Source organism: Perognathus longimembris, chromosome 25 (genome assembly GCF_023159225.1).
Source record: "Perognathus longimembris pacificus isolate PPM17 chromosome 25, ASM2315922v1, whole genome shotgun sequence".
NCBI classification, from domain to species: domain Eukaryota; kingdom Metazoa; phylum Chordata; class Mammalia; order Rodentia; family Heteromyidae; genus Perognathus; species Perognathus longimembris.
In genome coordinates, this window is record NC_063185.1 from 6,735,221 (window position 1) to 6,760,516 (window position 25,296).

General features: G+C 49.4%; 1 protein-coding gene across 1 annotated transcript in view; it reads right to left on the reverse strand.

Annotated features, from left to right (window-relative positions):
* Klhl3 (kelch like family member 3) overlaps positions 1-25,296 on the reverse strand; it is a 67,701-nt gene that overhangs the window by 36,377 nt on the left and 6,028 nt on the right. Inside the window, exons 2-5 of the mRNA XM_048333907.1 lie at positions 19,379-19,498; positions 12,790-12,896; positions 7,405-7,526; positions 47-209 (exon numbers count right to left, since the gene is read on the reverse strand). Coding sequence (XP_048189864.1) covers positions 47-209; positions 7,405-7,526; positions 12,790-12,896; positions 19,379-19,498 — 512 coding nt within the window. The remainder of the gene's footprint in view (positions 1-46; positions 210-7,404; positions 7,527-12,789; positions 12,897-19,378; positions 19,499-25,296) is intronic.

A 25,296-nucleotide genomic window follows, 5' to 3' on the forward strand; every position in this document is an offset into this window, starting at 1 on the left:
CAACTCCGCAAGCTCAGGGGAGGTGCGGGGGCCCGGGGCCCATTACCTGCATAAGCGTTGGCCTGTTGCAGAAGGTCGGTGCAGGTGTGCACGTCTGCAAAGGCGCGGATGCCCAGGCAGTTGGTGGGATGCAGCTGAGACTGCAGGAAGTCGCAGCAGTTCTGCCGAACGTCCATGAGCTGCAGCAGACTGGCGGCCGGGAGCAGTACCTGAGAGAGAAGGTGACATCCTGAGACTCAAGGTCCCCCTAAGAGCACAGCTGCAGGCTCACGGCTCTCCGCTGCCTGACCAGCATGAGGCCCACGAGGCCCAGCCGGCCATCAGGCCTTTGTTCCCACTCCTGCTCTGTACCCCAGCTCTGGGGATGCGCTGCTCCACCATGGCCTCTAGGAATGCTTCCCCTGTGCGGTGGAGTACATGCAGATTCCCTGCCCGCTCACACCTGGAATCCTAGCTACCTGAGAGACAGAAGATGGAAGGATCATGATGTGAGCCCAGCCCAGGCCATTTGTGAGACTCCATCTCTGGGGATCTGATGGCAAACACCTGTGATCGTGGTCCAGAGAGAAAGTGGGACCCTATCTCAAAAATAAACCAGCAGCTGGGAGCTGGAAGTTCATACCCATAAATCCTAGTGACTCAGGAGATCTGAGAATCTGAGGACTCTTCCCTCCAATTAAATCCCAGCAAAATACCAGAAGTGGAGGTGTGGCTCAAGCGGTAGAATGCCAGCCTTGAGCAAATAAGAAAGAGCTCTGAGGTCAAGCCTCAGTTAAGTCCTTGAGTTAAAGCACTGAGTTCAAGCCACAGTACTGACCCAAATACCAGAAAGAAAGGAAAAAAAAAAAAAAGCAAGACCAGGACTGGCTGATTAGCAAGGACACCTGCTTAGAATGCACTGAGTTCAAACCTCAGCACTGATCCAGATGCTCTAGACTGGGCCCAAGAGAACCCCAGGCGGTGCTGTGGCCACTGGTCCACGAACTACACTGCAATTTAAGAACCTCTGTGCAGAATGAGTGGAAAGCAGGTGGAAAAAAAATGCAGCAGAGGGGGCCCAACAGATGCAATGGACATTGATAAGAGCAAACTACGCCATTCAAGGGCAGGGGGTGGGGGGGAGGAAAGAAATGAGAGAAAAAGAAGGAACACATGACACTAAGCAAAAGGAAAGAGATGTACATTATCACCCAACCTGGAAGAAATTGTTTTATGGTTAATAATCATAGAGTTCATAAGCATTGTAGACTTGAATGACAATGTCCATCATTGGGAAGGTTAAAAAAAATGATGAAAACAAAGGGGGGTGGGTGGAGGAGGGAAGACAGGAGAAAAATGAGCAAGGGGGTAACAAGTATGACAAGAAATGTGTATGTATTCACTACCTGCAGTATGTAACTGTAACCCCTCTGTACGTCATCTTGACAATTAAAAAAAAAAATAACCTTTGTGCAAGTGCGCACAAAGACCCTGCAGCCCCAGAGGTCCTGCTGGCTGCACCCGGGAGGCACCTACAAGTGTTCTAAATAATGAAACTGGGGTCGCACCTCCACAGCCTAACCTACACAGTGAGTGGAAGGTAACCCTGAGCTCCCAGATGTTCTTGGTCTCCCCAGGAGCTTCTAAAGGTCAGCCAGGTGTGAGAACCACCATCTTACAGCCATGGCGTACTCCTCTGTCTCAGGAAAGCACTAAGTCGCTCGCTAGTTCATTCAACTGCTTGAGTGTCATGTCCCTGTTTGTGGCAGGCACCAGGCTGGGCTCTTAAGATTCCATGGAAGGGGCTGGACATGTAGCTTAGCAGTAGAGTGCTTGCCTAGCACTAGCACTAGCATGCTAGCTTGCCTAGCATGCATAAAGCCCTGGGTTCCATTTCTCAGTACCACATAAACAGAAAAGGCCAGAAGTGGCGCTGTGGCTCAAGTGGTAGAGTGTTTGCCTTGAGCAAAAGAAGCTCAGGGACAAGCCCTGAGTTCAAGCCCCAGGACTGGAAAAAAATAAAAAGAAAACATACATCCCACGGAAGCAAAATAAACTCATCTCTGTTCTTATATAGCTTACCACCTGTGTGAACAGGAGACTCGCCCACAGGCCCCCAAGGGCATGGATCTGACAATTGTGGTACAGTCTCCCTCCAACCAATAAAAAGAAAAGGATGTCTTTGGGTACGTTTATGGAGAGAGAAAATCTGGGGGTTGAAGGCATGGATCAGGTGGTAGATAAAGGCCATCTGACTTTATTTTATTCTGCCAGTACTGGGTACTGAACTCAGAGCCCTTGCCTTGTCCCTTAGCTTTTTTTCTCTCAAGGCTGGCACTCTACCACTGTGCCGCCCTTGCACTTCTGACACTGGTTGTTTAATGGGAGATAAGAGTCTTCTTACACGTATTTCCTGTCCGGCATGGCCTCCAACTGCCATCCTCAGATCTCAGCCTCCTGAGTAGTGAGGATGATAGGTGTGAGCCACCAGCACCTGGCTCTGAGTTTCTTTTAAAAGCTCACGGGGTGCACAAGCAGTTTGCCTGTATCCTTCCTGAAAGACAGGAATCATTCTTGCTCAGGTGTTTTTCCTAAGAGTCAGGAGCGACTGGCCCGAGTAGGCCAGCAGGGCACTCACTCAAGACGGCCAAGCCCTGTCCAGGTTCGCAGGACCTCCTGGGGCAGCAGAAACCGGCCCTCCTGATTAAATATGGGGACGGCCATGGTCCTCCATGCCAGCTCTGCCCCTTCCCCTCCCTTCTCACCCTGGCTAACAGGCAGGTGCAATGATTCTCCAAAGGAAAATTAAGGAGGATGAAATAAAAATAAAAAATCCCAGGGAAGAATTGTGTGACTTAAATGCTTCATGTGGGTAACCCCCACACCTCTTTACCCTTCAAGACAATCCCTTGCCCAGGCCTTGGCTCTCAGGTGCTTTTCTCTGGTTCTTGTGCAGAGTGGCTAAGCCCACCTGGACCAGACCAGCCTGGGAGGCCGGGGGGGGGGGGGGGTGGCGGCGGGAAGCACTATTTCAGGAATGACGAGAGTGGATTCTAAAAGGGGCTTTTAAATCTTGGAACCCGCTGTTCTCCCAAAATAGGGCTGAGCCCTCAGCTCAGTCTCTTCCTCTCTGTGTTTTCTGCCTGCTGCCCACTCCCAGGCCTTGGCTCTCTAGCCATCTGTGTTTCCTGACACTAAGGGAGTCCCAGGGACTTCCCGTGGAAAGCAGGAATGGCTGGTGGCCGTTTATCACTCTGCCTACAGACAGCAGCCCCCCAAACTCCCACTCTCAGTGGTCCTACTCTGGGCTCTGCTCACCGGCTTGCTTAACCTTCTCCCTACCTCAGCACCATGCCCTTGGAGTTTTCTGGCCCACTGATTCATTCCCGAGGGAGAAAAAGATAGCGATCACCCTTGCCTGGGAGATTTTTTTTAATTTTACCACGGTGAACACAGCTAGTCCAGATCTCAACACACACACACACACACACACACACACACACACACACACACACACACACCACGCACCCCTCCCTCCAAGCTCTGTCCCCACCAGGCAGCCATAAATGGGGAACTCAATTAACCTGGGAGCTGTTCGGCTTGGCCCAGAAGATTCCATGCACAGATTAGTCTCTGCAGGTAGTTAAGTGGAGAGCTATTAACTCTCCTCCTCTGGAATACACACTGGGAATGGAGAGCAAGTCCCCAGTGGCTCCAAGTCCCTGGATGACCTCCCCCAGGTACAGCATCTCCCCTTCTGGAGCTGGGCCACAGGTTGACCAATCACCACCCAGACTGCCCTGGAGCCTCGCCAGCTTTTAGCCTCTGCCCTTGGCACCCCAGGGCAGTACTTATTCACCCCAGGTTGGATTCCTGAGGGTCCAATTCCCACCCCCCCATAAGGCTGTATTCCCCACCAAGCCCCAGCGGAGCACAGCTCAGATCCCTTCTGCTCCCCCCTTGTCCTCATGACGGGGGACAGCCACATGGTGTGGCTTGGCACTTAAGTGCTCCAGCTAGTAACTGCAGGTGGGAGCCAAGCAACAGCACTTCCTGGACATGCTCCTCCAGCTACACTTTCAGTTTCTAAAGCCTCCCCCCCCACTACCCCAGGACAGTGTGGCCAGTTCCCACCTCTCCACACCCAGTCCTGCCGTGGGACTCGCTAGAGAGCTGGCTTCCTTTGTATAATTGCTCTAAGCCTGCCTTTGATCTTGCACTGCCCTGAGCAGTGAGTCAAAGGCCTTTTCTCTCCCCTCTTCTTGCTTCCCAGGGAAGGGAGGGCATGAAGCAAAGAGGGAGCCGGGATGCTGAGGGGAAGATGTAAAGATGGGAGGTCTCAACCACCCAAACACTGCCGCCCAATCAGGTCTGGATCCAAGTACTGAACAGATCCCCGGAGCTAAGCATTCATGCGTGGCGGGGTATCCCCTCCCGTCCCCCCGCCATGTCAGCAGGGCTGTGAGAGGATTTCCTCTCCTCTTGTAGGAAACTCTACCCCTTCCCGAAGTGGCAGCAGTAAGGAGACCAGGACTGGGAGGCTGAGCGGGATACTCAGCTCTAAGGACCTCTACAGTCCTGGGAGGGCTTGAGGAAGACCCAAGAAGATAGACAGTCGACAGGAAAATCGTCTTATGTCAAGAAGTTTCTGGCTGGCTTTCTGATGATCTCTGTACCTCAAAGCCAAAGAGACAGGACAGCTAAACTTCCAAGGCCAGGCTGGGCTACCATAGTGAAACCCTGCCTCAAAACCACCAGATCAGAAGCTTGTAGCTTGCCTTTCTCCATCTCAGCAGTGGGGCTCAGAACACAGATCGAGAAGAGCCCTCTGCTGGGTTTACAAGGACCCCTGGGGCTTGTACATGATCGGCCCCCGATTTTTCACATGGTAGCCTGTTGTTTTTATTTTTTCCCATCACCCTGGGATAATATGACAGCGTAGTAGAGGATATCCTGACTCCAGGTTTGCTTCCTTTAGCAAAAACAAGAGGAAGCGCACTGCCTCCCAAAGCACCTACTGCTGAATGGCAGGGGCAGGGCCGTATGGTCTGCTCGGACCTGCGACAGTGCCCAGGTACCACCTGCAGAGAGAAGAGGGCCAGACAGAGAGGGGGAGAGATGAACAGGAGAAGGGGGAAGAAGGGGGCTGTGAAGTAATGTTGCTTTAGGGTTTTGTTGTTGCTTGTTTTCTGGTGGTGTTGGGGACTGAACTCGGGGCCAGCTGGGCAAGCACACGTTATCACTTGAGCCACATCCTTTTTTGCAGGGTCATTTTTTGAGATGGAGTCTCACAAATGTTTATGCACTGGCTGGTCCAGAACTGCAATGCCCCCAATTTCTGTCTCCCAAGTAGCTAGGATTACAGGCTTGAGCCAACCTACGCAGGTTTGAGTTTTGGACTTCTCTACTTCCTGTCTACTCTTGTCTACTTCCTGTCCTGTCTGCTCCCTGGCTGTGGTCAAGGATGACGTACCTCTCACCCCCCTTGTGCCTCTAGGCGCTGCCTAGATACCTGAAAGACGAAGTGAGGTCAGACATCCAACACAGAAGGCCAGGGCTTGGGACACAGATAGCACTCTCTGTACAGTCATTTTCATTATAATTAGCCTATAGGGGCTGAGGCTGGGGCTCCATCCCAGAAATGGGCTCAGCTAGACACCTGTGGCTCATGTCTGCAATCCCAGCTACTCCAGGAGACTGGAAGACCACAGTTCAAAGCCAGCTGGATCAGAAAAAACCTATCTGACTCCACCTCCAAAGCAGCTAGCAAAACTCAGGACTAGAAGTATGGCTCAAGTGGTACAGCTGAGCAAGAAAGCCTAGTGAGGGCAAGACCCTGAGTTCACACCATGGCACCAACACCAGAAGGAAAGAAGGAAGGGAGGGAGGGAGGGAGGGAGGGAACACACCTCGGGCACTCAATATTCATTGTCTACCCCAGACTGTATCAGCAGCGTGAGGGCAATTTTCCTCTCCCCTTTTATTGTCCCCCACCCCTCCAATCCCACTCTTCTCATCCCTGACCTCACCACAATTCAAAAATGAAAAGGATCTGATGCTAGTGCTGGTGGCTCACATAACCCTGGCTACTCAGGAGGCTGAGATCTGAGGATCAGGGTTCAAAGCTAGCCCTAGCAGGAAAGCCCATGAGACTCATCTCCAACTAGCCATCAAAAAGCCAGAAGTGGCTGAGCGCCAGTGGCTCACGCCTGGCATCCTAGCTACTCAGGAGGCTGAGATGTGAGGACTGCAGTTCATAGCCAGCCAGGGCAAGAGTCTGTGAGACTCTTATCTCCAATTAAGCACCAGAAAGCCAAAAGTGGCCCTGTGGTTCAAGTGGGAGAGCACTGGCCTTGAAATGAAGAGTTCAAGGACAGTGCCAAGGCCCAGAGTTCAAGCCCCATGACCAAAAAAGAAAAAAGCCAAAAGTGGAGGTGTGGCTCAAACAGTAAAGCACCAGCCTTGAGTGAAAAAGCTAAGAGATAGTGCCTCGTCCCTAGGTTCAAGCTCCAGTCCTGGTACATGCATGCATGTACACATACACACACACACATACACATGCACGCGCACGCGTGCACACATAAACACACACGTGTGAATGAAAAAAAGAAAAGGAAGTGTCATCCCACAATGATTCCAAATAAGGAATCCTGAAGGACCTGAAAGCCCCATACAGTGCTTCCTCTCCAGTGCAGACTCTGCACAAGCTGCCCTGTCCCTGCCCAGTCCCTGCCCACCCACCCTCCTCCCCCACCCCATTCTTCAATTCGGTCTCTGAGGCACTGAGGCAGCAACGACTACTTCCTGCTTCCTGGCCACCTCCCTCCTGCAGGACACCTGTTCACTCAGCCATCTGTCTCCACCTGAGACCAGCTGGCTGCTCCTTGGGGAACAGCCTGCCGCAGCCCCCTCTGTCCATACCATCAGCCAGCACAGGGTGAGAGGCTTGGGAAAACATGAATTGAATGAATGGCTGCATGAGTGACTGAATGATGAAGCAAGACAAGACTCTAGAGGGAAGCACTAGGGTGCTGTCAGCCTGTACCTTCCACTCAGCATGGCCCCTCAAAGGCAACTCCTCTCTGTCCATACCTGGCCAGGCCTCTGTACTTGCTTAAGCATCCTGGGCACACCCCAGGAGGAGACCCCAAACTCCTGCGCTTCCTGGGAGGACCCTAACCACTCCCACAGGTGGGGTCTGCCTCAGCACCCCATGCCTGCCTGGCTCGTCACTCTCAGTCCCCATGGGCTCACAGGAATGGGAGAAGCCGGCAAGGCCTTCCACGTACGAGGGCCAGCACCAGGACTGCGCGTTTTCGACCACAATGTCTGCTACCTGCTAGTTTCTGATCCAAGAATGTTGGGCAAGGCTGGCACCGAGCTGGGGGGCGCACTGAGCCGCTGGCAGGCGGCGCCTGGGCTTACCTGCACGTTGTCCTCTGTCACTTCGATTTCAGCTGTGTAGATGTAGTCGATCAGCTTGCTGAGCGTCTGCCCGTCCACGTCCTTGATTTCTATCTTCTTGGCTTTACTCTCAGACATGTCGCCTGTAAGTCACCACAGAAACAAGGCCATGAATTTGGCATCCCAGGGTGTGCCTCCCTTCTACATGGCCTCCGGCCCTGTCTGGGAAACACAGAAACCTGAGCTGTAGAAGGGATTGTGCATGATCAGGGACACACCAGTGGACTCCAGGGGCCACACTGACCCTAGACCGCTGAGTAATCAAACCCTGCATGGTGAGCGCTGGACCTGCGCTGTCCCCCGCCCGCAGCCCAGGTCCACCTAGACAGAGGAGTCAAGATATTTATACATAAGGCGATCAGAACCCAACAAAGATGTGCTCAAAGCAGCTCAGAAACAAAGCTCCATATGGATGGAGCCCTAAGGACAGCCAAAGCTCACGACCACTGGTGATTTAAGCATATCATTCCCATTACTCAGAGAAAGAAACGGAGGCCCCAGGGGGCCGGGCATGCATCCCACCATGGTCAGTCACACAGTGAGGAAGAGGCCAGGGTGAACTAGAAGTCAGGGTGTCTGACTCTAGCCCCTGTGACTACCACCACGCCATCCTAAATCGTGGGAACATGGAGGAGGGGTGATGACCCCACCCTGGAAACTTCTTCAAGGTATCTCGGAGGAGACACATTTGAACCGGCTGGAAGAGGAGGTCCATAGGCCCCAAAGGTAAGAAAGGGTGGGCTAGATATGGGCTCCATGGGACAAAAAGGAATGCCAAGAAGAGACACACAGCAAGGGGAACAGGGTGAAAAGAAAGCTGGAAAGGCAGGTGGGCCATGACATGCAGAAAGCTACCATGGGTTGCCCTGAACTCGAATGCCAGCTCATGGGAGATGCCATGGAGAGGCTCTCCACAGATGGGTGTTTCTGAAGGAAACTTGGGGTGCAGAGGCGAGACAGGATGTGAGGCATGGAGAGCAGTTGAAAAGGCCTGAGAATCGAGCAAGAAAGCACTGATGGAAGGTCAAGGCCTGAGAATCGAGCAAGAAAGCACTGATGGAGGGTCAAGGCCTGAGAATCGAGCAAGAAAGCACTGATGGAGGGCCATGGGCGACAGCAGTCCCAACCTCATGGTCTCACAGTGCTGAGAACCCTGACCACAGACAATGCCTGGCTGACCCACAGCCATGCTCCCTCCGCAAAGCTGCTGCTTTCAGGGGTGAAATAAAGGAAAGCCTGACTGCAAGAATGTGGCACCCAGTGCCCTACTATGAGGGTGAAAACAGGAGCCAGGCAGCTGGGTTCTCATGGGCCAGAGCCAAGGGAATGAAGTACAGTACTGCATGTGGGCTGCAAGATGCCCACCTACACCCTGCGTGGATGGCACCAAGTTCCATATTCACCCACCCTGACACTGTTCTCCTGAAGGAATCTGGAAGAGAGAGGAAGGAGGGAACACATTTCTAGCCCCCGCCTACTGGCTTCCCTGCCCTCTCCCCTCCCTCTTCTGACTGCTGAGAGGGCAAGGCTCTGAGGCAGGAGGAATAAAATGAAGGAGATCTGGAAGAGGATGGAGTTCTCTTGCAAACAAACACTGACAACAGGGAAATCAAATGATAAATTTTACTTCTCCGAGCAACTACTAAAAAGTTCATTAGGGAAGGTCCAAACAAAAATATATTGCAAAAGGTAATTAAGGGGCTAGTCCTTGGTTTCAGATCTTTGGCCTTAGAAAATAAGACTGGAGGGGCTAGGAATATGGCCTAGTGGCAGAGTGCTTGCCTTGTATACATGAAGCCCTGGGTTCAATTCCTCAGCACCACATATATAGAACAAGTCAGAAGTGGCACTGTGTCTCAAGTGGTAGAGTGGAGCCCTGAGCAAAAAGAAGCTAGGGACAGCACTCAGGCCCAAGGACTGGCAAAAAAAAGAAAGAAAGAAAGAAAGAAAGAAAGAAAGAAAGAAAGAAAGAAAAAGAAAGAAAGAAAGAAAGAAAGAAGAGAGAGAGAGAGAGGGAGGGAGGGAGGGAGGGAGGGAGGGAGGGAGGGAGGGAGGGAGGGAGGGAGGGAGGGAGGGAGGGAGGGAGGGAGGGAGGGAGGGAGGGAGGGAGGGGAAAGAAAAGAAGATCAGAGTAAGAATAGCCAGATTAGCTAATGAGGTTGTGATGCTCTGGATGGGAGAAATACTGCAACTGGCTGGCTATATGGGACTCATGCTTAGGAGTCTGGTTATGATTTTATAATTTGGAGGTAAACAAACACAAACTCTTGACATGGTAGGGAAATATTTGTACCCACACACAAAAGTTTGGCTTTTCTGGGAAGATGCCAGATTCTTATTTGTTTCTTTAATCCTCAGAGGTTAATAATACAGCTTTATGAACAGTGAAACTTTGAGAGGCTTTTACTTGCTTCTTTGAATAACTCCAAAATTTCTAAACTTCTGCATTAAGTTCCTCAAACTTCAATAAGGAAAAACATACTATGAAACAAAAACCAAGGGCTCAAGAACAATAGTGTTTTTCCCCTCTGGTTGTGAAGTTTGAAATTAGGGCCTGGGCGCTGTCCCTGAGCTTTTTGCTCAAGGCTAGTAGTGATCTACCACTTTGAGCCACCATTCTACTTCTGGTTTTCTGGTTAATTGGAGATAAGAGTCTCACAGACTTTGCTGCCTAGGCTGACTTCAACCACAATCCTCAGATCTCAGTCTCAAGAGTAGCTAGGATAACAGGTATGAGCCACTGGTGCCCAGCACACAGTAGTTATTTTTATAAGAAAAAGCTTTTCCTTGTAGTAAATTAGAGGCCTGGGTAGGTCTCAAAGACTTTTAATATTCAGTCTTGCTATTTCTTACAGAAGTGGAAATGACTCTACCAAATGACGACACTAGCTTCAATAGGCCCTGAAAATGGAAATACTAAGAGTTGCCTCTGTGTACCAGGCTCGCTGCTAAAGGTTTATACTCATTATTCCATTTAATCCTTACAATAACTCCTGCAAGTGAGTATTACTGCCATTTCACAAATTATAAGATTGACATTTCAAGAGCCAGGCACTTAGTGGCTCATACCTAATAATCCAAGCTACTCAGGACACAGAAATCTGAGGATCACAATACATAGCCAGCCTGGGCAGAAAAATCCACAAGATGCTTATCTCCAAGTAACTAGCCAAAAGCCAGAGCTTTGCCTCAAGTGAAAAAGCCAAGTGAGAATATGAGACCCATTACCAGCACAGGAAGGAAAAAAAAGGTATTTCATGAGATGTTTATAGTTACATAGTAAAAAGAAGGACTGGGATTTGAACCATGGCCCATCTCTAAAACCTATGTCATTTCTAATAAATCCTTATATGATTTGAACCTGACACTAACCAATGACCAGTACTTGATAAAAGTATTCCCAAACTCAAAGGCATTGGGCCAAATTCTGAGGATAATTCAGCACTCAATACGTGGCAGACAAGAACCAAAGAGGACAGGGCCTTTTTGAGCTTCTTTCTCAAGTTATCTGCAGTGTGTTGCAAAATGCTGAGCATTGAGGAAATGTGTGCTGGAATAGGAACAAAGAGAAGGTGGAAAATGCCTGACATCTCCTAACTCCATGGGCAACAGTCATTCCTGAGGGGTAAAAAAACATGGGTCTCCCACAGGACAGGGGGGCACCTGCTTCTTCACTTACTCTAAGAGTTGGACAAAGTATTTCTACAAATCAGAACACAGACTCCCCATGCTTCTCCTTCCCTTAGGTGCTGGAGTCAGGAGTGGAAGGCAGGTTGTTAGGGCTCTGAAGCTCTTCCCAAGACACTACAAGACACCACTCTCCCTGCTTCTGGTGGCATTAGCCCCCAGGAAAGACGTTCAACAACACAAAGCATTCCTTATTGAGAGTGATCGAACCCATGGCAAGGTGAATTTAGCCGAGTAACTCTAGGTCCAGACAAATCAACTGTAGCCCTCTTAAGTCGGCTCAGCTACACCTTAACTGGAAAGGGAGGGGGGCCTGAACAGTGTGCCCATTCCTCAGTCCACTGCAGACCTCTGCTGAGCCACACACAGTCCAAGCCATTGCGTGAAGAGCACAACTGCTACACCCGGAGCAATGTATGACTAGACATAGCTGCTACAACTCTCAGCCCCAAACCTGACTTCAACGTGGTGTGGTTAAGGCAGAAGTACGAACCCAGTGGCCCTTATCACTTCAGCCAAGAAAATGACTAACTCAAGAAGACAGTCACATGGAAGGTCAGGCCAACACGTTTCACTCCAGCCCACCTGACTCCCCCACAACCAAGAGACAGGTTAAAAACAAAAATACTGCAACGACCGATCAGGAAGCTTGACAAATAGTGAGTCAAGGTACAGGCTAGAGAGAGGCTGGAGGTCACTGGAGATGGAGCTCTGTGGGTGGGATAACTTGCAAGGCCCTGGATTTGATGCCCCCAGCACTGTGAGATTAAATACATAGAAAGAAGCTTGGTGTGGAATGGCGGCTGGTGGTGGGGTGGGAGGGGGCCACTCTGAGGAGACCCTCACAGGACACCTGGGCATAGAGTGGGCGGTGAGCATCCTCAGAGCCGGTGCAGGGGCCCAGGGAGGCACGATGAGGGAGGAGCACCGGCCAGGCTGGGGTCTCACAGCCCAGATGGCCTCCTCCGTCAGCAGTGTACCTGGTGCAGGGGAGGTGCCACAGACAGGAAGCCCGGTCGTGGGCTTCCGGGAATCCAGCCAGACACACCATATGTGAGCAAGTGAGGCAACGCAACGCCTTTCCTGAAAACTTGGCAAAGGGACTCGACTACAGTGGATACTGAATATTTACTCTTTTCGTATCCCTCCCCCAAACCCACCATCATCCTGTCTCTGAATCTCCTCCTCTGTGAAGAGGTCGAGAGGCCCCTGCCAGCTGCCCAGAGAGGTAGGCTAGGAGAGGACAAGGCGTGAGCTTCATGGCCCAGCGCCCAGGCCAAGTGTGTGACTGTAGGCAAGTCCGTTCCCCAATCTTGGCCTCAGTTTCCCAAACTGCAAAATGAGATCTCGGCAGGCTCGGCTGTGAGTCTAGCAAGCTGCCCACATGGCCCGGTGGTGCATGCTGCAACTGGAGAACTAGAGGACACTTGCTCTCCTTCCCTGTGTCCTGTGGCAGACAAGGGATGGCGGATCCGGCTGGCCTGTCTGGGGCTCTGATTCTCGTGAGTTCTCCAGTGCAAAGCTGAGAACAGAGAAGCTCCTCCTGGTGGGTCCCAGAGCCTCTGTCCTACCTCCCCTAATGCCCACACCCTCAATCTCTCCCCCGGTACCATGGTTTCCATGCCTCCCCACCCCACCCCACCCCACCCCGCGACATACCTGTGAACATGGCACAGAAGTAGGGGCTGCAGGCTGCCAGGACCACCCGGTGAGCTTCAATTTCCACATCTTCCGCCACAATCATCACGTCACACAGCAGCTGCTTGCTGTAAGACACCCGGCCAGGGGACGGGGTGGGTCACCCACAGCATGCACACCTGTCCCCTGTCAGGCGTGGGAATCATTTCTCCTCTTTTCCTCCCACCCAGGTCTCAGAGCGGTTGCAGAGACTTGCTCCACCCCAGCCTAGACAGGGGCCAAACTCACAGATTTCCCCGCCCCCCAGTCCCTCATAAACCTCCCATTTGTGCTTTCCTGAGGTGCACACATGCGCACACACGTGCACGCACACACACACATACACGCATGCACACACACCCCAAAAAAGCCAAGATACTGCAGATGTGAAGTATTTTCGTTTGCCTTCACCTCTCTGCTCCCTGGTTCCAACAGCACTGAGGATGAGGGGGCAGAGGTGGAGCCTGGGGGTGTCAGTCAAGTAGCTGCCTGAGTGCCAAGGAGCAGAACTGTGCCCCAGAGGTGTGCCACCAGCAAGATGAGTAAGTGGCGGTTCACCAAGGGCTCCACCACATGGGCCAGAGTGGTGAGAAGTGGCCAGGGACTCTGCACCCGCAAGCACCGTCCTCCCCAGAGGCCCTGCAGGCAAACCATGGAGGCAACCATTAAGGGGGCCGTGACCATCTTTTTATGTGGTCTTCACTGTGCTAAACTCGGGAAGGGCCTTGTCTTTTTCATGTTGTATCCTAGGTACCTGATTGAATACCTGGCCCACAACAGGCCCTATGCTTTTCTAGAGGAATGAATGAACAGAAGGGATCAAATCACATCCCTGGGAGGGCAGAGCGGTGTGACTAACATACAGGTTGGTGGAGCACCACAAGACCCTGTCAACGCAAGGACTTCGCCTGCTTGCAAGTTCTTCTTAAGTCTATTATGAATGTGAGCAGACAGCATTTCCTGAGTTACATGTGTTGGGCGCTGTTCTAAGTGCTTGTCTGCATGATTTCATCCACTGTTATACCCAAGAGTTATACCTCATTGCTAGGCATGTAGAAGTTAGGGAAGCTGCCCAAGTTCACATAGAATGAGGGGACACACCAAAGTGCAGACAGGATTTTAAGGCATGTGGCATAGCCCAGAACCCGGTCCACAGCCATCTCTAGACTAAAGCAGCACCACAGGCAGAAGGCAAAGCCAGGAAGACAAACAGCCCATCGGTGACTCACGGGTGGTGGTTTGGGTACGTCTGAGGTCATGTCTGGGTCCTGTGGGAGGATGCGGACACCATGCACCATCTGAGGTGCAACTCATCGAGCCACTGTCAACCACCAGCTTCCCTCAGAGAAACAGGGTCATGAAAGCTGCCACTGCCTGAGCTGCATATGCCCTTGGAGATTGTCTGGCCATAAGCCCAGAGGAGGAAAGAGATACCTAGAACCACAGAGGCCTAGACCTTGAACCCACGGCTCTCAACTCTAGATCCAGTGCTTCTCCCACCACACCTCCCTGCTGGCTGGAGGCAGGCAGCTCCATCAGAGAGGGCAGCTTATGTACAACACAGAGGATGCTGGGAAGGGCAAACTGAGCTGCACCCCTGCCTTGAACCATATACAAAAATTCACTCCAAAGGAATCAAAGACCTAAGGGGAAATATTAAATCATGACTTCAGATAAAGCAGTAGTTTCTTAGCTGTGGTGCTAAAAGCACAAACAACAAAAGAAAAGTAATAAAGGAGACATTCAGATTGAAAGTATTTGTACTTCAAAGAACAATCTCAGGAAAGTGAGAAGCCAATCTACAGAATGGAAAAAAAAATGTAAATCAGCTATATGAAAATGGGCTTATACCTAGAATATACAATGAACTCCATCTCTTGCAAATTCAATAATAAGGAGAAAACAGGGCTCAGCACAGCGACTCAGATCTGTAATCCTAGCTACTCAGAAGGTGGAAATCAGGAAGAACCTGATTTTTTAAGCAAAGAAGGCACAAGATCTCATCTCAGAAAACAAATAATAATGATAAAACTAGGGATAGTTGGGTCTATCTCTCCTCCCACCTGCAGAGGAAAGGTGGTCCAAAGGTGATCCAGACCAGCCTGGGCACAGATGTTGGACCCTACTAGAAGAAAAATTAATGCAAAAAAGGGCAGAGGCAAGGCTCAAGTGATAGAGTGCCTGTCTAGCGTGCACAAGGCCCTGAGTTCAAACCCCAGTACTGCCCAAATCAGAGAAAGAAAGAGGACTCATTTGTTTTTAAGTAGGCAAGATATTTCTCAGACATTTCTCTAAATAAGATGGAAACTGCAACCAATAAGTACACAGAATGACAGTATGCACCACTTGTCTCCAGAGAAAGGCAAATCAAAACCACTATAATATATCTCCTCACAGGGGGGACAGCTATAGTCAAACACATGGGTGGCAAGTGTTGGGGAGAACTGGGGAGAGCAGAACTTTCATCCATTTCTCAGGACAACAGTCTGGCTGGTTGTTCCTCTAGAGGTTCGTTGTGGAGTTATCCTATGACCCAGCAATCCAAGAGAAAGAAAAGCAAGCCTTTACACAGAAAATGTGCACGTGGAATTCCAGAGCATTGCTCATCAGAGCTGCAGGCCAGATGGGACAGGAGGGGTCACAAGATCAGATGCCATTCATAATAGAGGGCACACATGTACTAGGTCCTGGGTTGACTGGCAAGGTGGGGTGGGATGATGGGCTGTGGGCTCCAGCTACTCATTGGAGAATAGTTGCTCTGTTCTCCTGCTTCCTTCATCTAAGGTCAGGGCCAGGGTGCTAGCCAAGGAAGGACCACATCCTTACTGCCCACTAGATGCTGAGTCGGAGCTAAGGACACAGGAGAGATTCTGCTACCCAGAAGCACCATGGTCTGGCCAGAGCAGAGCAATAAAGTACAAAAAGAATAGAAAGGCAGGGCGGTTACCATGCCAACAGCCCATTTTCTACCCTGGAAGAATAGGAAACTCATGGATCGTGTGATTCATAAATTACAAAGAACATGTGTGCTTAAACTAAAATAGCTTAAAATTGAGGGAGGGGAAGGTGAAAACAATACAAGAGAAATCCCCAGGCCCCCAGAATATCATGTGGCATTTCAATAGCTTAATCCTGAGAGTAAAATGCTTTTAGCCTATCCCTCCATCAAAAGCCAATTATGCCTACCTTGCCCTTAAAGTCCCCCTGTCAATCCAGGCCCTCTCTCTATCTGCCTGGCCTACTGTGCTTCTGTTTTTAGAAATTGGCCAGTCAGATGCCAGTGGCTCACACCTGTAATCCTGGCTACTCAGAGACTGAGATCTGAGGGTCCCTAATCTAAACCAGCCCAGCCAAGGCAGAAAGGTCTGTGAGATTCTTCATTTTCAACTAACCATAAAAAAGCTTGGAAGTGGAGCTGTGGCCCAAGTGGTAGGGGCCCTGGCCTTGGGAGAAAGAGCTAAGGGAAAGCATGAGGCCCTGAGTTCAAGCCCTAATACCAACATGCACACACACACAGAGTCAGTCAAGGACTGTCTGACATTTGGACCAGTGTTTCCCAGAACAATGGTCACAAAATGCTACACAGAACAAAAAGGGTGCTATAGAGAAGTGTGAACAGAATGCTGTCTCAGAGTTACTGCAGCACTTCTCAGGACACTGATTGTGCCCATATATATGCTCTATGAACCTCAGAGGAGAGAGAATATGTAGTCCTTTTTCAAACTCATTTCCCAGAGAGCACCCTGAGGTGACTCATACAAAGGAGAAACAGCAGCAAGGACTCTAGGAAGAAGTTAGATGCAAGTCAAGTCAATGCTTTTGAGAAAGATACAAAAACCCAGCAAGGAGAACATAAAATGACTTATTTTAAGATAGTTTGTTTATTTTTTCCACTCCTGGGGCTTAAACTCAGGGCTTGGGCACTGTCTCAGAGCTTCTGCTTCTTTGGCTCAAGGCTAGTACTCTACCACTTGCACCACAGCACCCACTTCTGGCCTTTTCTGTTTATGTGGTATTGAGGAATGGAACCCAGGATTTCCTGCATGCTAGGCAAGCACTCTACCACTAAGCCACATTCTAGGCCCTTAAAAGGGTTTCTTAACAAGGGACACAGTGGCACACTCCTAGAAACCCAGCAGTCAGGAAGCTGGAGCAAGACCATTCTAGGTTTGAAACCAGCCCAGGCTACCTGACAAGTTCCAGAACAGCTTGGTCTACAATGGGGAAAGCTTATTTCAAAAGAGAAAGAAGATATGAAAATGAAAATCAAAGTGGAAAGAAAAGAAAACCTTTGTAGGAAAGGAAAAAAAGAAAGAAGAGAAAAAGTGGTATTAGTAACTGAGTGGGGCGGGAGGCTCTCCTATAAACCCCTTCTTTCTTTCTTCCCCAACTCCATCCTTTCGGTGGTCACTAGAGTTGGCTGCCCAGGCAAAATCAGGTAGAGTAAGAGAAATGGCTTCTCAAATCCATCAAAGGATGGGAGTCACGCTAAGGACTGAGATGGGAAGGCTCACCCGTAGCGTCCAGGAAATGCTATACAAATGCTTTAGAGAAGCAATCTATAACACAGTATACTTGTGCCCACCAGTCTGGCTGAAGGCCTAACAGAGCAGTAGGGCACAAAACAACTTGAACTTAGTTTTTCTTTTTCTTTTTTTTTGGCCAGTCCTGGGGCTTGGACTCAGGGCCTGAGCACTGTCCCTGGCTTCTTTTTGCTCAAGGCTACCACTCTGCCACTTGAGCCACAGCGCCACTTCTGGCCATTTTCTGTATATGTGGTGCTGGGGAGTCAAACCCAGGGCCTCATGTATACGAGGCAAGCACTCTTGCCACTAGGCCATATCCCCAGCCCTAGTTTTTCTTTTTCTTTCTTTCTTTTTTGTCCGTTGTGGGGCTTGAACTCTGGGCCTGGGTGCCATCCCTGAGCTCTTCAGCTCAAGGCTAGTACTTTATTTACCACTTGGATAACTGGAGATAAGAATCTCATGGGACTTTCCTGCCTGGGCTGGCTTTGAATCAAGATCCTCAGATCTCAGCCTCCTGAATAGCTAGGATCACAGGTGTGAGGCACCTGCACTGGGCTTAACTTAAGTTTCTAATGCCAAGGCCCAGGCCATGGAGAAACAAGAAAACAAGCATAGAATCAGCTAGAAGTTTCATTTGTAAGTAGTTTAGTCTCCCCCTCAACAAACACTTTTTTTCACCACTACCCATCATGTATTAGGCTCTCCATTGATCTTCAACAATTCAGCTCCAGGATCAACTCCCTTTAGGAAGGAAGGACTCTCCAAAGTTCAGGGGAAACCCCTGCTTTGGTCAGTGCCCTTTAGGAAATGCTTAACTGCTCACACACCTGTCAGGTGCCTTGTGCCCTCAGGGAGCTTAGAAACCACAAGGGGGGAAAGCGAAAGTAAACAAGTCCACAACAAGCCCAACATAGGCGAAGGAAGCTTCTTTGCTCTGGTAAGGAAAAGATGCATCTACAAGGGTTTGTACAGAAAAAAAGCACTGGTGCCTAAACACATCTTCAACGAGTTTGTCAAACATGCAAGCTGGCTTATGGACAACCTGCAGACCCTCACCACCAGGTTCAGGAAAAAGAGCACATTTTCATTTCATTTCTTCCACAGAGAAAGAAATAGAAGGGGCTGGGAATGTGGCCTAGTGGTAGAATGTTTGCCTAGCACACATGAAGCCCTGTGTTCAATTCCTCAGCACCACAAAAAACAGAAAAAGCTGGAAATGGCACTGGTCTTAAGTGGTAGAGTGCTAGCCCTGAGCAAAAAGATGCCAGGGACATGGGCTGGGAATATGGCCTAGTGGCAAGAGTGCTTGCCTCGTATACATAAAGCCCTAGGTTCAATTCCCCAGTACCACATATATAGAAAACTGCCAGGAATGGTGCTGTGGCTCAAGTGGCAGAGTGCTAGCCTTGAGCAAAAAGAAGCCAGGGACAGTGCTCAGGCCCAGTCCAAGGCCCAGGACTGGCAAAAAAAAAAAAAGGGACAGTGCTCAGGCCCTGAGTTCAAGCCCCAGAACTGGAGGGGAAAAAAAGGAAAGAAATGGAAGTACATTTCAAGGGTGAGGAAGTCTCCCAATGAGTGGGCGTACGGCCATGCCAGGCTCAGCCAAAGAATGAGAGAGCCAGGCCAAACAAAAAAAAATGATACAGCATGGACAATTGTTCAACAGTTTTGTGTGTGTGTGTGTGTGTGTGTGTGCGCGCGCGCGCAAATGCGCGCACGTGCATATAGGTGTTGCAATCATTCCCTTATCAGTTTTCAAGCTGCTGGTTTGGTTAGAAATCAAGCTTAAGAATAGACCTGCTGTAACCACAAAGGAATTTTCCCCTGTGATTAATCACTGAAATGATAGATGTGAAATAAACACCCAAGGAAGAGTACGCTGGCTGGCAAAGCCATCCTGTCTCAGACCTGAAAGCGGAAGCCTGAGAGTGGGTGGCAAGAGCCAGGATTCATCGGTGCTGGCGTTCTGATCTGTTCCCACTCCCTGAGGAAACTCGCCCTGCAAGTTCCCTGGGGAAGAGCGCAGGCAAGACAGGAAAAAGTACCTCCGCAGTTCGTTCATAACCTTGAAGGCCTTCCCCATATGGGCAGGGTTGACGGTGACGGTCCTCTGGTTCTTCTCGTCATCTCCAGCCTGCACCGATGGCTGGGAACTTGGCTTGATGCTGCAGGAAGGAAGGAAGAGCAGAGAGAGAGAGATCACACGTCAGTAAAGTCAACCACCCATGCATTTACCCACCCACGGGGGCATCTGTGAGCCTATTCCCCTTGCCACAGAACTAGCAGGGAAGGAAATGGGCCAGGTATTGTCTTTAAATGTAGAGGAAACATGAGAGTAAGCAAGGAGCTGTCCCTGCCCCCCATAAAGCTTAGAGCTCATTGGATGAGAAAGCCAAGTAATACTTCCAAATATTGTATCTTAATTATTATGATCCAACAAGGTCAAAATGAAACCCTCTTGTCCAACTAATTGATGCTATTTGTGTGTATGTATGTGTGTCCCAGTATTGGGGCTTGAATGCAGAACATTGGGTGCTGTCCCTGAGCTTGCTTGCTCAAGTCACAGCTCCATTTCTAGCTTTGTGGTAGTTAATTGGAGATAAGAACCACATGGGGAAGCTGGGGCACCAGTGGCTCACACCTGTCATCCTAGCCACTCAGGAGGCTGAGATCTGAGAATCGAAGTTCAAAGCCAGCCCAGGCAGGAAACTCCATAAGCCTCCTATCTCTAATAAACTACTCAAAAAAGCCAAAAGTGGCGCTGTGGCTCAAGAGGGAGAGCACTTACCATGAGCAAAAGAAGTTCAGGAACTGTGAGTTCAACCCAGAGTTCAAGCCCCAGAACCAGTTTAAAAAAAAAAAAAGTCTCATGGACTTTGCTGCTTGAGCTAATTGTGATCTGAGGATCACGGTTCAAATCCCAAGTAGCTGGAATTTTTAGGGGTGAGCCACCTTAGCTTTGATAATGCTAAGCATTTAGATTTAATAGGAGCTGGAGTTCTAGGTGATGGGGAACTATCCCAGTGATGCCAGGGACGGGTAAAACCTTCCCAAAGCAGAGACCCAAAGGAAAAGCCAGCAGCTGGAGCGCTCCAGGCAGAGGAAACACACAAAGACCTGGAGAGAAAAAGAGCTGTGTTCAAAGCCTGGCAGTCAGTAAAACTCAAGAAGAGGAGGATCAAAAGCAAAGGCCAGAAGACTGGGGAGTCTGCATCTCTTTCTGAAAGAACGGCAAGCCATCAAAGTTGGTTTTAAACCAAGAAGTGGGCCAGGAGGCAGGTATGCCCTCTGTGCTTCTGCAAGATCACATTGGCTGTGTCATGCAGAACAATGGCCCTGAGGGAAGGCCTCTAGGAAGCCCCAATTCCACAGAAAGACGAGACGGCAGTGGTTCGGAGAAAAGGCTGGCCACATGGGCTGGGTAGTGACTGGCAGAGGTCACGTGTAATCTCAGCTCTCCACACTGAGACCCAGACACAAAGCAACACCAAATCCCCACGGAGTGCCTCAAGGTGGAGGGGGTTAGGAAGGATGACTCAAAGAAGAAAGCAGGCAAGGAGAGGCTGTTTTCCCCCCCAACGGGTGACAAAAGAAAAAGAATGATCCAGCTTCAGGGTCAAGTCTGAGACCTGGGAGAAACCTCTGCTTGGATCAGGCTCAGCTTTGTTTTTGCTAGTAGGAAAATGGAACCCACTCCCCTTGTGCAGATTTGGGGCCCCGTAGTTTATTCCAACTCTAGGAAACTGAAGGTAGTCTTCTTTGACTTTCCCTACCAGGCATAGTCCATGCTTCTGACTAGCCTTGCCAACTGACTCAGGCTGATATGGTTAAGAGAATGTTCCAATGGCCTGAGATGCTCCATTTATCTTACCCTGAGACTCATAACTAGTGGAATACTCAATATGAAGTTCAGGTCAGACCCACAGTTTGTCTCACTAGAACAGACTCCTTCAACTTCCTCCCATGCCTTCAGCCTAGCCTACCAATGTATAGCCATGGGAATCTGAACTCAACTGTCTAAGTTCTAGGTACAAGGAAATCAGTTAAGTAAAGGACAATAAATTTCAAGAGATGTACAACAGAAGGTGATTTAGAGTTATATGTTTAAAAGGGTAAAGAAAATCTCAGGGCAGAAAATGTGGTCAGAGAAAGCACTCAGTAATGATGAAACGCTTCATGTAAGAAATCCACAAGTACAATAACTTCTTGGTATTCCCTTTCCTTACTCCACAGTCAGAAAGATATTAATTTTTACTTTCTAATTAAAAGTTCCTTGATATTTGAGCCCTTATTTTTAACATTGATTCTTTTTTCTTCTCAAAATCCTATACCAGGGATATAACCCTTGTTCTCAGAAAGGGAGCTGCTGAGCCAGGCACCAGTGGCTCATGCCTATAATCCTAGCTACTCAGGGGGCTGAGATCTGAGGATCACAGGTTCAAAGCCAGCCCAGGCAGAAAAGTGTGTGAGACTCTTATCTCCAATGAACCACCAGAAAACCAGAAGTGGCGCTGTGGCTCAAGTGGTAAAGCGCTAGCCTTGAGTTGAAGAGCTCAGGGTCAGCACCCAGGCCCAGAGTTCAAACTCCACAACCAGAAGAAAAAAAAAGTTTTTAATCATAAAGTTATACTGGATTTTATCAAATGGTTTTTTTATACTTAGTGTGATGATTAGGGTTATTTTCCTTTAATCTTGAAGTATGGTAAAGTATATAGGACACAAAATATTCATTATAAATACTGCCTCAGACTATGGAAATACTTAGAAACCAAAAGGAAATACAACTGGGAATGAATCAAAGAGCCACTGAATGTTTGGGGCAGGGAACTGATAAGATTAGAGTTCAGAAAATCCTAGAGGACAATACCACTTCACAAGTACAGACCAGGACCAGGATCAGGACCAGGACCGTTTTGGAAGTGCTGACAATGATCTTTAGCATGCCTAATGGGCAGGAAATCTCACTTTTCCTGTTGTGCTGCTCTTTGCACTCTCCAGCAGGTCCAATGATAATATATACCCTGGTTAATACAATGTTGTGTTTACTAAACGGTCTTGGACAAGGACTGCCTATCATCAGAGGATTAACGTCCAACAAAACACAATTCCCACTAGAGCCTCCCTGGGATTGATGGCTTGAGGGTGACCACAGGCCAGCTAGGAAAAGGACATGGGGTCTCCTCGATCCCTGCAGAGCCCTTCCCGTCCTTTATGTGGAGACAAGTCGTGATCTCTCAGGAGAAACCCAAGGCTGTGTTCCTCCCCAGCTCCTAACTCCATGAAGACAAGGGAAGTCCTCAAGTGGGTACTTGGCCTCTGGTTTCTGAAAGCCACAGGCTTGTTGACAGCAGAGAATAGGTCATTGAAGACAGCGAGGGTTCAGGAGAGTCGGACTCCCAGGCAAGAGCCCACAGATAGTGAGGAGAAAAGTCCGGAGGCGGGTTCTGAGCTGGAATCTCCTCCGGCTCTTCCCACCACAGTCCACCCTCTCAGCAGTGCGTGCGTGCGTGCAGGTGATACACACTCCACTGTACACATGCCTCAGTCAAAGGTCACATGGCCGGGGGAGGAGCTGCCAGATTCACTTGTTTCCTCCCCTAAACCTCCCCCACCCCCACCTCCCCAGCAGTCCTTACTACTTAGCTCCCAACAGATTGCTCAATCCCCAACCCTGCCAGCATTCTCAGCTCTTGATCCCAAGCAAGTCTGGTGGATCTCCTCCCTCTACCTGTGAAACACACACATACACACACAAAACACACACACACACACACACACACACACACACCTCAGCCACAAAAATCACAAAATGCTTCCTGGTGAACTGCTCTTATCCTTACTCCAAGACCCATTTTAGAAAAAAAAAAAAAAATCACACCAGGCTTCAAGAATCTCCATCTAACTCAACTGAGGTGAGTCCATTTTCAGGGTTTCATGATCTGGCAAGAGGGACACAGCCTTTTAAATTCCCTGCATAGCCCATGTTCCTTTCGATGGGCTCCTTCCACCAGACATGAAGGTCTGGAGACTGGACAAAGCATCTTTCTCTTGCACTCCAGCGTCAAGAGTCCCAAGAACATTCATGCAGAGCTGAAGGAAAATTCAAAGGGGGTCACAATGGCAGAGGTATTGAGGAAACACAAATCAGGCAAAACCCTCGCTCTTTCCTATAGGAACATACAGCTGTGCTTAAGCTGTGAATAAGCTGCACAGAGTCAAAGCCGATCCAACTAGTCCTCCTGGTGACTGGTGATGTTAACAGTCTAAGTTCACACACTGTCCGGATGCTAGTCAATACTCTTTGTATAACCCATACTGCAGCGTGGTATGGAAGCAAATGGCACCAATGAGCCACCCACAGCCCGCAGAAGGAATGTTGGAAGTTGGCTCCGACACACCTCCTGTTCTCCCAGCCACCCACTGGCCCTGGGCAGGCCATGTGTGTGGGATGTTCAAGACTCCTAGGAAAGAAAGGGAGATACAGCCTTGCCCTTCCTTCCTGGTATTTCCACTTCTCTCTTTCCCTGAGTTAGACCACTGCAAGGGCCTCCCCCTCCCATCCAGCCCTCCGGATGCTATACCTCCAAGTGCTTGAAAGACCTCTGGGATTGTATCCCTCAGCACCTCACTGCCTGCAGGCATCTTTCACAGAGGCAGTGAGGGTTATATGCGGAGGGTTCAGTCAGAGCCCTTTGTTTCCATGTATGTCATAGACTGAGTGCCCCCCATAAGGTCTCCTTCTAAAGGGCTCTGTAGATTACAGGGCTCAAAAATTATCCGCCTGTAGGATAAAGTCATGGTTCTTGCCTACTATTCAAGCCACCCCTTGGCCTGGCCCAAACCTGAGTCCCAGCTTACAGCACTTACTCAAATATTTACTTGTTATATACCAATCAGATGAGCGGGCCTTTAAAGTTAAGGTATAAATGAATGTGTATCAAATATTCAATATAAAAGCTATAAATAAAAAGTTATACACAGGGCTGAGAATATGGCCTAGTGGTAAAGTGCTCGTCTCGTTACCTGAAGCCCTGGGTTCGATTCCTCAGCACCATGTATATAGAAAAAGCCAGAAGTGGCACTGTGGCTCAAGTGGTAGCGTGCTAGCCTTGAGCAAGAAGAAGCCAGGGACAGTGCTCAGGCCCTGAATTCAAGCCCCAGAACTGGCAAAAAAAAAAAAATAGTTATACACAGCTAGGTGCTGGTGGCTCATGCCTGTGATCCTACTCAGGAGGCTGAGATCTGAGGATCACAGTTCAAAGCCAGCCCAGGCACAAAGTCCTCATGAGACCCTTATCTCCAATTAATCACTTAAAAACCAGAAGTGGCGCTATGACTCAAAATGGTAGAGCAATAACCTTGAGCAAAAGAACTCAGGGACAGTACCCAGGCCCTGAGTTCAAGTTCCATGACTGACAAAATAAATTTATACATATTTTCTAAACACCGCTAAATTCCAAGTCTGCATATCCAATGTCTCACCTGACTCCCCCCAGCCCCTTAAGCCAGTTCTTTCTGTATTCCCTTCCCCTCAGAGGCATCATCAGCTACCCACTCACCTGAGCTACTATCCGGGATAGCTTCTCTTTCTCATGAGCACCCCACCTCCCCCCAATCCAGCCACAAGCCCTACTGGTCGGATGTATTTCTATGACTGCAACTCACTCCCTCGCATAGTCAGGACTATGTCAATCTTGTTCCAGGCCAACATAATCTTTGCCCGGGTTATTACAGACACACTCCATGAACAAACATCACTGTGGCCGAGGCCACAAATGAAATTCAGAGGCACTGGACTAATACTGTGTGCTACAGACACAGGCCGGAGAATATTATTCATTTAGAGATGAAACCAAGTACACAGAAGCAACATGACTTCGAGCTACACTGACTGCATCAAAGTCCCTTGACAAAGAAAAGATCCTTTGGAAAAGAAAGATTTAAAAACCTGAAGGGTCAGATG